The sequence below is a fragment of the Anthonomus grandis genome, chromosome 22 (genome assembly GCF_022605725.1).
Source record: "Anthonomus grandis grandis chromosome 22, icAntGran1.3, whole genome shotgun sequence".
NCBI lineage: Eukaryota > Metazoa > Arthropoda > Insecta > Coleoptera > Curculionidae > Anthonomus > Anthonomus grandis.
In genome coordinates, this window is record NC_065567.1 from 29,748,800 (window position 1) to 29,765,011 (window position 16,212).

The 16,212-nt window shown below is 29.5% G+C and overlaps 1 protein-coding gene across 1 annotated transcript; it reads left to right on the plus strand.

The window, feature by feature from the left end:
* The first annotated feature begins 261 nt into the window (after positions 1-261).
* LOC126749053 (uncharacterized) lies at positions 262-1,220 on the plus strand. The gene is made up of 2 exons (XM_050458664.1): positions 262-373; positions 431-1,220. The coding sequence occupies exon 2, from the start codon at positions 448-450 to the stop codon at positions 1,024-1,026; it is 579 nt and encodes a 192-aa protein (XP_050314621.1). The 5' UTR covers positions 262-373; positions 431-447; the 3' UTR covers positions 1,027-1,220.
* Positions 1,221-16,212: the final 14,992 nt, after the last annotated feature.

The following is a 16,212-nucleotide window of genomic DNA, read 5'->3' on the forward strand; positions in this document are numbered from 1 at the left end:
ATAAACGTTCCTTTAAGACACATAGTTAGTAACATAAATTATAGTTATATTTACATGTGGCAGCTGCACTGCTTACTTAGGTGCCATTCTTAATACTTTCATCTAAAATATTTTTTAGCAACAATAAATAAATAACTCCCTTACATATCAAACTTGTCCATAATGTCTCACGACCATTACGACAATAAAAAATATCAAATTTCTTATTCTAGCGCCTTATCAGTACTTTATGGGAATGCATTTAATAATTGTTATGTGCATTTTACAGTGATTTGCCATAAGGTGTTACGCTGTTGTGCCTGTCGCTGTCAGAATATTTTAAGCGTGATTTTGTTAAGGTGTGGTGTAGTTCGTTCTCTAGGGCCACTAAAAGGTACTGTACTTATTTAAATATAATAAATAAAATTGCATGTTATTTTTTTCGCTTTAGAATATAAATTAACAACGATGAGTACCTTTGCTAAAATTGATATACTTGAGGAGCGACTAGAAAAACTTGAAGACAGACAACTGGAAGTCGAAAGGCTTTTGAGGCGTAATAACTTATTGGTATTCGGGATGCCTTCAACCTGCTTGGATTACGAGCCCTTGGTATATGTGATCTTGAATCTCCTGAACTACCATCTGGGTTTAAATATAAGAGAAAGCGATATTAATAATGTGTATCCCTTAACAAACAAAGATAGATCAGAAACAATAATTAAGGTGGAATTCCAGAGTTTTTTGAAGAAGAAACTAGTCGTAGATAATGCTTATAAGTTGAAAAAGAGGAACATATATGTAGCCGATGACTTGTGTCCGGAAGATCAACACTACCGGAAGTTTTTGGTTAAAGAAATGAATGCTGCGAGAGCAAAAGGGATGAATGCTAAAATAGTCGGCTATAGAGTGGTTATTGTGAATGACTCCCCCACGGCATCCACATCTTCTTCGATTCCAGAAAATGGACCCCAAAAAAATAAACCAAAGAAAAGAGTCACTTTTGCATTGGATAATCCACCCCAACCAAAAAGGCTCAGGTACTAGGTCAGTTGGTGCAATTTGTTTCTGCCCGAGACTTTTTAGTTTTATAATATTTTATATAGTTTTTGTTTTTTGGGGAAAAATTACGCTTAGAAGTTAGAAAATAGTTAGGAGATATTAATAATTTAGTCATAAATATTAACATTCTTACTAAAGTGTCGAGAATTTCGATGGGTCACGTGATGTTGGAAATTGACTTTTTTTGATGATAGTCACAGATCTGTTTAGCGTAAAATGAAACGGATTTTTTTTTAATGAACGCCTGTCATCTGCTAAATATCGATGTTTTTTACTCTTGAAATAAACAAAAATTTAAAGCGACTTCTAGTCCTTAAATAATTCATTATAAAAGTGAAACCCGTTTTCTTTTAAATTGAGTAGTCTTGACTCTATATGTTGCCGAACATTAAAAAAATGTAAATGACTGATAAAACTTACGTCATCTACTTATAAATATCAAGAATTTGGACCAATTAAAATGTTAAAAATTTAAAACAATTATAAAAGTGTAAACCGTTTTTTTTTTAAATTGAATAGTCTTGGCTCTATATACTAATGACTATTAAGAAAGTTTAAATAATTATTATCTTAAAACTTATGTCATCTGCTTATAAATATCAATGATTCTGACCATTTAAATAATTAAAAATTCAAAGCAACCTTTAGTCCTTAAATAATTAATTATAAAAGTGAAAACCGTTTTTTTTTAAATTGAATAGTCTTGGCTCTATATCGATGGTCCAGTTCCATAAAGCACCAAGTCCAAAATGCGTGTTTTTTATTTATTGGCTCTTAAACATAATGAGCACATTTAATTGTTCCATAAAAAGTTTTTTATGGGTATATTTTAAATTGTAGGTGATGAGATTTATTGAAGACACTCTGAGCAATAGGAGTCAGATACAATAAATAATATATTTTTTTTAAATTATGGTATTATAAGCAATTTTGATGACTTGTTGCTTTATGACACTGATAATGTATTCACTTCTATTCAGTTATTATAATGTAAATAATATTATAGGATTGGTTTTGTTTAAAAAAAAATTATTAGAAAAGAGATTTAACATAACTTTCTTATTACAAAACAGGTTTAACAGTAACCATTATTATTTACAATATCTAATTTATTCAGAATTACTATCTGCTGGGTCATTATTACAAACTTTTGAAGTAGCTGGAAAATTTTTGTAAAAGCTCCAGTACTGACTTGGTATAGCATTAGAATCACATAGGCTTATAAGGTCGTTTTTTTGGACTGTGGTATTTTTATTGGATTGAAGTAAAGCTTCTTTAGATTAATATTCTTATTACTAGAATTACATTTACCCCTAGTCTTATAACGAACATCAATTTCCTTGTAGTCATCTTCTGTGTACGAGGTTTTATAAAAAATGCTAAAAGGGTTACTTTTCATAACATTTATCGCACAAATTTCCTGCCACTGGACTTTCTCGCCAATAACGTTTTGATTATTTTTTTTTTCGTCGTATTATGAGAATTAATTGGTCGGTGGCATAAATGGCCCCACTTCAAAGACAACGTTTTTTTCCCCTCTCAATTAAGGCATGCATTGCATCACCTTCATTTTGGTTGGCCGACCACTAGAAATTTGTATGTGATTTCATCAATACTTTGAATTCAATTTACACAGTGTAACAGGAGACTAACAACAAATTTATTTTTGTTCTGACCGGCGCAATTGTCAGAGTAAAGTGTAATATTTGTACCCTTTGCATGATGTTTTAAGAAAATATTAAGGCAGCTTCCAATTTCCTTCATGCCACGTAAAACAGAAACCTTGATTACTACATCATAAATGGTGAAATTGTATGTAGCAAGTCGTCTTTTATAGAAAAAGGCACTAATATCTCCACAGGGAACAGACAAAACAGCCTGTAGATCAAAACAGACTATCTGTTTAGTGTTACCTAACTTTGCTTTATTTATATTGTTTTCTTTCTCTTGCCGACAAAGCTTTTTCTCCTTTATGTGCTTATCATAATTTGCTTGTTTTGGTTCCTTTTCTGTCTCAGTACAATTGTTTAGTGATTCACAAGTCATACACTGGTCTTTTTTGGGGATGTAAAAGGCAATATTAAGTTGTACATGTTTTGCTTGGCAAACGGTTTATTAAGTTCTTCGCAGTTTGCCTTATAAAGTCTGTACATTGACGCAATATTAAGGCTTCCATTTATGTAGCTCTTATTTATTTGGGCTCTGCAGTAATGCGATGGCATTGTTGGAAAAGATTTTATATGATTTCGGATTTCACCTTTTATTTCGTCGGTTACCTTTTTACCACCTTTTTTATGCTTTCCGCGCATGTCTGGCATCAGAATACCACTCCCATCTTTAGCTGATATATAAAGTGCTCAGATAAAATGACTTGCATACCCTGGTTCTTTCCCCTTCGATCTCAAAATGGTATGCATAATTTTTGGACCGGTTGCTATTAGGGGTGTGCATTCTATACTTAGGAGTTATTGGGTTCATACATTGTAAAAAATAATCTCTCTGGCGATGAATATCTCCAATTTTCCAAAACCTTTTATGGATTGCCTTACGTTGATCTTGACTTATCCGATATCTGCATATCCGCGCAAGGTAATCCGACTTTCGACTTTTAACTAGTTTATTCTTTACATTAACATATTCTAACCCCTCGTTTCTTCTTTTTTTGGCGATGGATCTTTTCCATGTTTCTGGGTATCTTAAAACTTCATTATCTCTATCTACTTCACTTCCACCTCTTACTTCCTTGCCGTTTTCAGATGAATACTCACTGGATCCAGAAGTTTCGTTTTCAGGATCATAATTGGAACCTTGATCTGAATCGCTAGAGATAAAATGATCATCGTCAATATCAGGTGTCACCTCTTGTTCTTGTGTGTTGGAAAAATTCTTGTTGGTTTCCTATAAAAGATAATAATATAGTGTTTCGTAAGAAACTTACTGTTTTTGTGTAATAAGTCAAACACTAAAACACACATTTAAAATGGTTTACAAACCTATTCAAAAGAATCTTCAATTGGAATAAGTTCTATATTATCCATTTTCTGAACATCCAAGTTTAACAATGTATGTAGTGGTTCCTACAAATAAATAATAATTTATTATTACCACAAAATTTTAACTAAAGCAATATTAGTTACTACCTCTATTATAACATTTTGCTCCAAAGAACAATTTTGGCCCTCACAATATTTATTAATTATCAATAGTTCACCGTTAGACTGCAACTCTGCCTAAAATAATAAGAAATAATGTAAATAACATTTTAATTCTATTTCATTGTACACGTAAAAGAATATACCTGTAAATCATTGTCATCCAATATTGTTTTCACATATTCATGCCCATCAGGTCCAGGATCTTACTTCTTCAATAATAATGTTATTTGGATGGTTATTGCTTGAAAAATCCACATTCGTAGGTGATAATATTATTTTGAATATCAAAGGCATCGTTATCGGTATTTATATTTGTTAACATGTTTGGTTCACTCGCTTTTGGTGCTACTAAAATTTAAAAAAAAAACATATTTGACTTCTATCACATTAATTTTATTTTCCAGTAGAAAGCTAAGATAAAGTAAAAAACTAAATAAAGCTGTGGAGTTGTTTGTCCCTTAAAAAATAACACCTAAAGCAACAACTTAATAAACAAATACATACCTCATTGTTTTGAGTAAGTAGTAATTAGCTCAAATTTAATCAAAAAATGCTATCCGGAAACTGACTATTGGAGTTGGTAGAGAGGTTCATAACGAGTGAAAAAAAAACGAAAATCCAACAATGGGGTAGTAGGGGGTTGTTTTGACGGGGGTGAAAAGGGGTGGAAAAATATTCTTATGCAATTTCCGACGAAAGTTGACGTCCAATTGAAAAATGTTCAATAGAAAAGTTGTAGATCATAAGAAAATCTATAATTTTTGTAGAGGTCACTTTTGAACATAACCTCAAAATAGCCAAGATAAATGCGAAAAACCTTTTTTAGAAAGAAAATTTTAATTTTTTATTTTCACAAAAATAGTTCAATCTTTGCAAAAATTTGTGAAAATATACCTTTGTAGGTCTTAAATAACCTCAATTTTTTTCAGATCGAAATATTAAAAACTTTCGGAGGTATGCGTTTTTTTCAGAAAAAACCGTTTTTTTTAAATGAAAATTGTACTTCAGAAAATCATGGTACAGGGTTCATCCAGGACTCATTTTTTTTGTTTTCACATGTACTTTCTTATGAAATAAAGAAACTATATACTTCCCATTTGAAAAAACGTCGAAAAATGCAAAAAAAGTCAAAAATGATTTTTACAGCAATAAAATTTTTAGAAATTGTTATTTATTTAAATTAGTTAAAAAATCAAAAGACAGATTACACCATTCGATTCTACGGAAAAAATACAAGAGAAACTATGTATCATTATTTTACCGGAAACTTAATTGGGCACAGTTGGGCTTTGTACACCGTGTAAATACAATCACATTCTTACGTATTTTCTCGATTTTCATAGAAAATATTTGTTTTTCGAAAAAAATACAAGAGACAAAAATTATTTAAAATCAATTTGTGTAAAACTTTTGTTTAAAATATTTTTTAACAAAAAAACATGCAAAAAAGTCAAAAATCGTTTTTAACATTGTAAATTTTACAGTTATTCTTAATAATTTGTTTGAATTTTTATAAAATTAAAAAAACTAATTACATAATTTTATTTTACAGGAAAAAGTACAAAAGAAAATTTTATTATTTTTATACGAAACTAGATTTTTATTATATGTAGCGTATCACAGCTTATATTATGGAATATCATTTTTTTTTTTTAGACAAAATCATAATTTCTTGCTCATCATCCGTACTTTCATTGAATTCCGTGCTTTCTTCATCTTCATACTCTTCTTTAATATCACTGAATTGTTCTTCACATTCTGGATCCAAATTAATACTTGGCTGCTCTAATTCATAGGAAATATCCTCGGAATCACTTAGATCTTCCACAATTTTTTCAGTGTTACCAACTATCTGAATTCTGACATTTTACACATAATACCGTGCATTTTAATCCGTGTTTGCGGCATCCGCATCTATTTGTTGAGCAGCTTGTTTTACAATTACACGAGATTTTTTTCAACAGCTCTTCAGGTATGACTGCGATGTCAGTGAAGCGAGTATTTTAGAAGTCTCATCAACTACTTTCTTCCAGCCCCATTTGGTAATCAGTAGTAATTCATGTCCCAGCCAGTTTGCAGTTGATAATACATTCTAAAACAGTGCTGGCTAGCTGCTCCAACAGTTGGAGGTAACTTTTCCAATTGAAACGTAGATTTTGCAGTCAATACCTGGTACCGCTGAAATCGCAAATCATCCAGAGATGAGGTTGATTTAGTTGAATTGTAAATAGATGCAATCAATACACAGCCATAAAAAGGCTGTACTAGTTCAGCTAAATTTGTATTTTTCATGAGCGACTCGACTGTTTTCTTCTTTCCTTTTCCAGCAAACGCAGACGTTGAATCGCAACCGGCGAAACAGTGTAAGAATGCAACAATTGAACGGTAATTTGAGAAGTTGAAACTATTTGATGAATATAAGCAGTCACTTACATTTTGTGATCCTGCTTTTAAAAAATAAACTGCAAGATTTTTGACATTTAATTGATGTAATAAAACTAATATCTTGACCAATAATAATGACAGTTTTTTTTTTAATTAATTTCTGCCATTTCTATTGCTGTGTGAACGATTAAAACATCCGCGTCTTCTCTAGCTTGTTTGATCGAATATCCTTCAAATCGAAACCAGACAGAGACAACCTCTTTATTAATTTAACTTTATTTTTGTCAATCGACAAAAACTTGTCTTGTGCAATTGTTATTTTAGTTTGTGGTTCAATATAAAAAGAAGAATAACTCGACGTATTTTTTCGTCAAAAATAATTATTTTCTATGAAAATCGAGAAAATACGTAAGAATGTGATTGTATTTACACGGTGTACAAAGCCCAATTAAGTTTCCGGTAAAATAATGATACATAGTTTCTTTTGTATTTTTTTCCGTAGAATCGAATGGTGTAATCTGTTTTTTGATTTTTTAACTAATTTAAATAAATAATTAACAATTTCTAAAAATTTTATTGCTGTAAAAATCATTTTTGAATTTTTTTGCATTTTTCGACGTTTTTTCAAATGGGAAGTATATAGTTTCTTTATTTCATAAGAAAGTACATGTGAAAACAAAAAAAATGAGTCCCGGATGAACCCTGTACCATGATTTTCTGAAGTACAATTTTCATTTAAAAAAAAACGGTTTTTTCCGAAAAAAACGCATATCTCCAAAAGTTTTTAATATTTCGATCTGAAAAAAATTGAGATTATTTAAAACCTACAAAGGTATATTTTCACAAATTTTTGCAAAGATTGAACTATTTTTGTGAAAATAAAAAATTAAAATTGAAAAAACGAAAAAAAAAAACGGTTTTTCGCATTTATCTTGGCTATTTTGAGGTTATGTTCAAAAGTGACCTGTACAAAAATTATACATTTTCTTACGATCTACAACTTTTCTATTGAACATTTTTTAATTGGACGTCAACTTTCGCCGGAAATTGCAAAAGAATATTTTTCCACCCCTTTTCACCCTTCCCAAAACAACCCCCTACTACCCCATTGTTGGATTTTCGTTTTTTTCACTCGTTATGAACCCCTCTACCAACTCCAACAGTCAGTTTCCGGATAGCAATTTGTGCACTGTTAAAGTCTAAAGAAGAATCACAAAAAATGCGTTTAAAAATACTATTATTAAAAATTGTTGTCAATGTGACAGACCTGACTGAAAAATTACGAGTACATAACCTCAAGAAGAAAACGCAAAAAAGCCAATTTCATAGAGAAACAACTCGAAATATTGCTATGTGTTACTAAGGCGTGTATATACCTTTGTGTCATAAGGTAACATTTAAAATTGTTGCCGTATTGAATTGCAGAAATACTAAATTGGTTGTAAGGTAAAAAATTAACATATTAAGTTGTTGCCGTATGAAATTAAGAAAACCCCTTAATGAGAACTTATTTCCGTAAAAATCCGAAAATGCCAAAATCCGGACTTGTTGCTGTATGGAACTGGGTCATCGATATGATGACGAATAATTATAAAAAAATTTAAATGGTTATTATCTCAAAACTTTTCTCAATTATTTTGATCCTTAAAATTATTAAAAATCTCTAGTCTTTAAATAATTATATTTAAAATTAAAAACCGTTTTCTTTAAAATTGAATAGTCTTGGCTCTATATGTTGATGAAAGTTAAATTTTTTTATGGTTGATCTCATAACCTCTTTTAGTGAAGCATGTGATGTGAAGCAGTGATCAGTTTCAGTGAAGCATGTGATCCATCAAATTTCTTGCAACTTAATGTAGAACTCAAAAATGTAAAATATTGGTCAAAATATCAGTTTGCTGGAAGTAGCTGTTATGTCAAAAGTCACGTCATAAATATTAATATTTTTCGATGTTTTGTAAATTTTTAAAACAATTGGTAGATCACATGACTGAATGATAATTAAAAAAAAACAGATTCCTAGGTACGTACTTTTGAAAATTCCTCTTTTTTTAATGGAGGTCAAAACTATTTTTCAATGACTTATATCTCAAAAACAATTTAACTGAAGTATATCATGTGCCTAAATAAATTTATTGGAAATTCACGTAAAATCAAAAATTGCAATAAACTAATGCGTGGTCCATATAAAATAATGCAGTTAACATCTACTTCCGGTAACTTATTTTTATCAAAAAAAAATTAATTGACGTATTAAAAAATATTTAAACATAAATATAACCATTGTTTCTATTATAAATCTAAGAAATGTTCGCCTGATATAATCTCTTATTATTATTGTTTTTTTATAGTTATAGTAAGCAAATATTTTAGCCTTAGTATGGTTGTTATCTCATATTTAATAAGATAATGCGCCTTTTATAACTTTTATTTAAAATGCCTTTACGATATATTCCATCCGTTTACTGCTATTAATATTAGAGACCATAGTAAATTTTCAATATATCCTTATCAATAATGCAAAGTTTCATTACAAGACATGTGTATTTCAATTACAACTGTGATATGTCAATTTGCATTGCATGCACATTATCATTTATACTCAATTACAGGACAATGCATTAGGAATGGGCCGGTAGAATTGAACACCGAACGGTCTCATGCAAACTGTATAGACACGATGATGCTTGGTTTGGCTTCCATCAATCGAAATCGATCAGTTTATCCTCCTTATTTAATTTCATTTAAAAACTTATCATAATGTCACGTTAATATACAAGCCTTTTCACTTACACACTATCGAATGCCCATAAAATCAATCTTCTGACTCAATGATCGTTTATCAAAAACTAATTAAATTTATTTGCGCCCTAATAAAAACGCCATTTGCAGCCATGCTGAACAGCCATACGCACTCCGAATTATATTAAATTTTGAAAGGGAGGGACAGAAGTAAAAAAATTCTCCCGCATATTACTTAAAAAATAGGGCCCCATGCCAATAATGCACCACAATAAAAAGGGCCAAACACGAAAAAATACTTCTGTAAATGATAGGGGAGGCTGTTAAGATGAAAAACACGTATGTTTTCCTAAAAATATGTCGCATCTTGGCAGCAAATAGATAAACTCGAGATCGTTGGATGAGTCACGTGATACATAACATTATTTTTTAATTGCAAATTAAGTCGATGACGAGGACATTCGCTATCGCGCTAAAAAAACACTTGAAAATGAGACAAATTAATTAGAAAAGAAACAAAAGAGTCATTGATCTACAAATCGAATTGTTAGTCGCCGCATGCACAATCGTCTTTCTCGAAAGGATATTAACTATTTTCTGCTTGATTTAGTAACCTCCCGCTTTTTATGGGCAAAAACTATTTAAAAGTCATTCCCGATTTTAATGCTAAGTCTTGCCCGATTGTTCTTGCCGTATATTTCATCGCGAATGCCGAGAAATGTGGAAAAAGCGATGTGAAATCTACTTCTTAGGCAGGTCGATCTATTAATGGGATTCATGATTTTATCGCAATTTTTTAGCGGAAAGTGAGGACGTTAACGTTAGTGGGGATTAAAGACTCAGTATAGTTAATTTCTTTTTTAATTCCAGGCAGAAGTAAGTCAAATCTTAAGTTGATGTTTTCTTAAAGTAAATGGGCAAATTGTCAATATTGTAAAAACTCGTATATATGGATAAAATATAAAGTTTCATATTAGGAACCTTGGCAAAAATTAAAAATCAATAAATAACATTTTCGACTTGGAAACTGTTAAATTTCTTGACTTTTTTTAATAAATTCTCATTAAAAATGGATCTAGAACTTCTTGAAATAAATAATGGTGGAAATTTAAAGATCCATTAAGAACCTTGAAAAAATGCAAAATCTTCAGTAGATTTTGATAACTGTAGACTCCTTAAAAAATTAAGTCCTTAAAAAATTATTCAAATTGTAGAATATTCAACAAACTGTAGACACATAATTTGCTTTAGTTATATACATATAGTTGAAATAAAAAATTCTCCGTTCCCGTCAAAAACCTTAAAAAAAAATTGTAAAATCGCCTTTTTAGCAAATTTTCGTTACTGTAGACCTAGTAAAAAATTATTAAGAAATTCATGATCTAATGAGAAAATTACAGCTTTTTCAAATTTTCAGTACATTTTATTAAATTTTGATCTACAGATCTTTGAAAAAAATAACAATTAAATAATGAAATTTGTTGCATCATCAATTATTTATAATAAAACAGATTTTTCTATTTATCTCCTTGAAAATTACTCTCCTTCTGATTTAAGGGTTTAGAGGTCTCCAGTTATCAGAATCTATTCTCTAGAAGAAAAATTGTCTAGAACCAAAAAAAAAATTGAAAATTTTTCAAAGCTGACTTAAAAAAACTGAATTCTTATTTATTTGCGATAAAAAATGGCACAACTACTGCAATTTTCATAACGATACATCTTACCTACGAGAAATTAAATAGGTTTTTATTAATATAATTTTATTAAAAAGCATTTTTTTCTCAGGCAATAATTTTCTGCAAAAAAACCGTTTTTCATTAACCCTACCCTTACCCCCCCCACCCACCCCACACAACTTACCAGTAAGAAGTTGTTTTCAAAAATCAATGTTTTCCAAAATAATACACTACCCTAAATAACTTGCATATAATAGACCCGTTACTTTTTTTGAATCAAATATGATTGAAATTCAAAGTTTTTTATATCAAGAACCTTGGAAAATTTTACAGTAGATTTTGATAAAAAATTGTATAATTTTCAGAAAAGTTTGTTAATTGTTTATCTAATTATTAACATAGTTTTCTTTAGTTACATACATGCAGTTATAATATAAAATTATCTATATCAAGAACTTTGTCAAAAATCCCAAATTTTCCGAAAATTTTCCCAAAGTGCAGACCTACATAACCTTAGGCAAATATGAAAATTATTAAATTTTTGACTTCCTAGTAAGAATTGTTAAGAATGGAGCACAAACTCCGTAAAGTAAAATATGGTGCAAATCCAAAACTCCTTTAAGACCCTGTAAAAAAATTGCAAAAATGTCAATTGATTTTGGTGTACCTCTAAACCCTTGAAAAAATAATAAAAGTTGTAGAATTTTCAGCAAAGTTAGTAAATGTAGACTCATAATTTTCTCTAGTTATTAATTGAAATACATGAAAAAACCTTGAGAAAAAAAAATATAAAAACTGTAGAATTTTTGTCTTTTTAGCAGATTTTTTAATTACTGTAGACCTACCAGAGCCTTTATAAATTTGTTTAAATTATGATTTTTAGCAAATTTTGTTAACTGTGGACACATAAATTCCTCTTATCAAGAATGATTAAAATCGAAAGTTTTTTGTGTCAACGACCTTGGAAGATTAAATATTTTAAGTGTAGACTCTTAGAAAAACATTCAAAAGCCGTCGATTATTTATCAAAGCTGGTTAATTGTAGATTTCGGTATTTAAAAAAATTGACACGGGATTTACATATCTGGTTTTTAAACCCGGTTACTAAACCTCAATATTTGATAAAATTCTTCTGAAAAATCACTGTTTTTCGTCTATATTTCCAATCTTATAACGCTTTTTTTATACTAACATTTATATATAAAATTATATCAAATTTAAATAAACAGTGTTATTAAATTAAATATTAAATATATATTTTCTGCAAAAACATTGTTTTTTAACAACGCAACCCTTACCCCCCCCCCCCCACCCACCCCAAACATTTACCAAGTAAGAAATTCTTTTGAAAAATCACCGTTTTTCGTCCAATATGTCCAATCTAATATCACTGTTTTGTATTAAATATTTATTACTATACATATAAATAATTATATCAAATTTAAATAAACAAACTGTGTTATTAAATTATATATTAACGGCGAAACTAGTTGTTCATGCATACGTATTATTTAGGAAAACAATGATTTTTCCAATAAATTTCTTACTGGTAAGTAAAGTGGGGTGGGTGGGGGGGTAAGGGTAGGGTTAATGAAAAACGGTTTTTTTTGCAGAAAATTATTGCCTGAGAAAAAAATGCTTTTTAATAAAATTTTATTAATAAAAACCTATTTAATTTCTCGAAGGCAAGGCGTATCGTTATAAAAATTGCAGTAGTTGTGCCATTTTTTATCGCAAATAAATGGGAATTCAGTTTTTTTAAGATTAGTCATTAAGCTTTGAAAAATTTTCAATTTTTTTTATTGGTTTTAGACAATTTTTCTTCTAGAAAATAGATTTTGATAACTGTAGACCTCTAAACCCTTAAATCAGAAGGAGAGTAATTTTCAAGGAGATAAATAGAAAAATCTATTTTATTATAAATAATTGATGCTGAAACAAATTTCATTATTTAATTGTTATTTTTTCAAAGATCTGTAGATCAAAATTTAATAAAATCTACTGAAACTTTAAAAATGCTAATTTTCTCACTAGATTATGAATTTCTTAATAATTTTTTACTAGGTCTACAGTTACGAAAATATATCTACAGTTTGTTGAATATTCTACAATTTGAATAATTTTTTTAAGGACTTAATTTTTTAAAGGAGTCTACAGTTATCAAAATCTACTGAAAATTTTGCATTTTTTCCACCATTATTTATTTCAAGGAGTTATAGATCCATTGTTAACGATATTTCATTAAAAAAAAGTCAAGAAATTTAACAGCTTCCATCAAAATTTGCTGAAAAGTCAAAAAATTGATTTTTTTGTTAAATTTTTACCAAGGTTCCTAATATGAAACTTTTTATTTTTTCCATATGTGTTCAAACTAAACAAAATTATCAGTTTTTAGTTAATAATAAACTTTTCTAAAGAATTGACTATTTTTAAATATTTTTTATTTATCAAAATCTACTGAAAAGTCAAAAATATTAAATTTCTCAAGGTTCTTAATATAAAAAAAAATGATTTCAATTATATTTGACTAAAAAAATTCATAGGTCTACAGTTAATAAAACTTGCTAAAAATTATAATTAAAAAAAATATATCAAGGCTTTGGTGGGTCTACAGTAATGGAAATCCGCTATAAAGACGTAAATTTTACAATTTTTGTCTCGGGCTTTTTGATGTATTTCAAACATACTCATGCAACTAAAATAAATTATGTGTCTACAGTTAACAAAGGGTTTAAGGGTCTAAAATTATCAAACTGACGCTTTTGCATTTTTTTGCCTTTGGATTTACTGCAAATTTTATTAAAAGGGGTCATTGCCTCATTGCTAACAATATTATATTAAAAATTGAACAATTTTGATTAAAATTTCCTGAAAAGTCGAAACTGCTGAAAATTTTACAATTATTATTATTTGTCCAAGGGACCTCTAAACCTAGTTTTTAGAAAAATAACAACTAAATAATGAAATGTATATAAAAAATAAGTTTTTTTCTTTATCTCCTTTAAAATTATTCCCCTTCTGATGTAAATGCGATTAAAAGTTTAAAAGGGAATGACAACCAATAAAATTCGAGTTCCAAATAGTTCAAAAATTAACAATAAATTAAATCCTAATTAAATAATTTAAAACAAACTAAAGTTACACCCCGTATCGCGTTTATCTTGTTAAACATTTTTAAAATTTACCCTCCAAGTTGTATTAGTGCCGGTTATTCTCGGACGATGTCAAAAATGCCCGGTTTAATTTCACAAAAATCTTTTACAGAGGAAACTTTTCCGAATTATTAAATAAACTCCACGGCTTCTAATTATTTTCGCTTAAAAACCAGTCGGAACTTGCCCTCTCGAAACCAAGGGTTTCGCCGCTATTTCGACTTGATTATCGAATTCCTAATAAAGTATTTTTCAAGTAAATTCGATTTAAATTCTTGTTGTAGTTGAAGTGTCTTAAATTCCAAAGCTATATTGAAAATATCGAGAGTTATGGGAAGTAACTAGTCGGGATTTGATTCTCGCGAAACCCTTTTAGCTTTAATAGCTTATTTATTAACGTTATCGCTTCAATCAGTTCTTTTATTCACCCTATTCCGTTTTGGTATTTTACAAGGTTTTCGTAAAGGATTTAAATCAAGGAGATATCCCTTTAAGCAGTCATTGATACTTTTTCTAACACAACAGGTATCTTATCTCTTCGAAAATCTAAGTGTGAGGTAGTGTCGCTCACCGATAAAAGGGTATTTAGAAATCCACGATTTTTCCGCCTGTCTACCCGATTTCTTAATGCCCTTCACGAATTTTGTTGCGTGTCATGGGAAAAATATCAGTTACAAGAATAGCCATAAAACAGGGACCCAAGCGAGTTTTTTTTTTTTAATATATATTTCTCTCATAAAATCGTCCTGTTAAAGTGTATAACTTTTAGGGTTACACAGTTAACTTAGTTTTAAAATAAACTTGCAACTTTCTTTCCTTTGGGGAAAGGAACGGGCGAATTTTATCAGGGAGGTGATACACAAATAAAAGTTAAAAACTTTCCGCGACAAAGTGTGTTATGCTATACGTAAAATTTAAAACAGAATATATTTAGGAAGTTAAACGGTAAAACTTCCCTTATTAGAATAGAAACTTTTTTGGTCCAAGATACGCCTTAATTTCTATATAAATTGAACGGAAGTTTACACAAAAATATGGTCGAGAAAGAAACTTTATTTGTGAAAAATTGATAAACACTTTGTCCTGATATAGCGAAACCATCGCATCATTTATTAAATCTGACATCGTTTAAGCCCAAATGACCGGCAAGCAAAAATATATCGACCTATTTTTCAACTATAAACAGAGTGAAATGATTCAGTAAGGCTACTAAATCAGGAGAAAGAAATAACGCGATTCTCTTCTCTGTTTATCCACATAAAGTTTCATTAGATAAATAGCCAGCTCAGATTCTACACGCAAGGGTAATAAACCTATTTCGCCCAAATGAGAAGAAAAGAAAATATTCTCTTTTTTTTTATTTTCATGTTATTACTGCTATGGAATTTTTGCTTTTTTTTTGAGTTTCCTAGTCATAAGAACTGGCTTAAAATGTCTAATATTTGAACTCTTCAAGAATTTTGGATTTTAAATGGATAATCACATCTAAATAGGGAATTTGATTTTTTTTATTATGCATAATTAATATGGATATGAAGCACTTTTTCTTATTTTTTTTCACCTATCTCTTACAACTTGTGAAAGATCAGGAATATTAATTTAAATAGGTATGTGGCATTATTTATAGTATCTGTTATGGCCACAAGCTGTAAAACAGTGAACATAGCAATATATTTTTTCCCTAAAAATGCCATTGACAACATCTTGTTTTAGATTAGAAAGTGACCACTCACTTCTAAGTCCAATATCTCAAAAAATTATGAATGGATTTTTATGAAACAAACAGCTTAGTATGCAGGAAAATATTCATGATCAATGTTGCTTAGCGTACAAATTAATTCAAAGAATTCTCCAAATTATCACATATTTTATGCAGTAACATCCGATGAGGAGGACTGTTCATCAAACTGACCACACACTTCTAAGTCCAATATCTCAAAAACTAATAGAAGTATTTTCATAAAACAAAAAGCTTAATATTTACGGAAGTCTTCTCGACTAATGTTCCTGGGGACTTAAGCTAATCCAGAAAATTCTCTAAGATATCAGGGATTTTATGCA

What these genes read in the sequence shown, in the direction of transcription:
- LOC126749053 (XM_050458664.1), top strand. Translation starts at nt 448, where the DNA reads ATGAGTACCTTTGCTAAAATTGATATACTTGAGGAGCGACTAGAAAAA.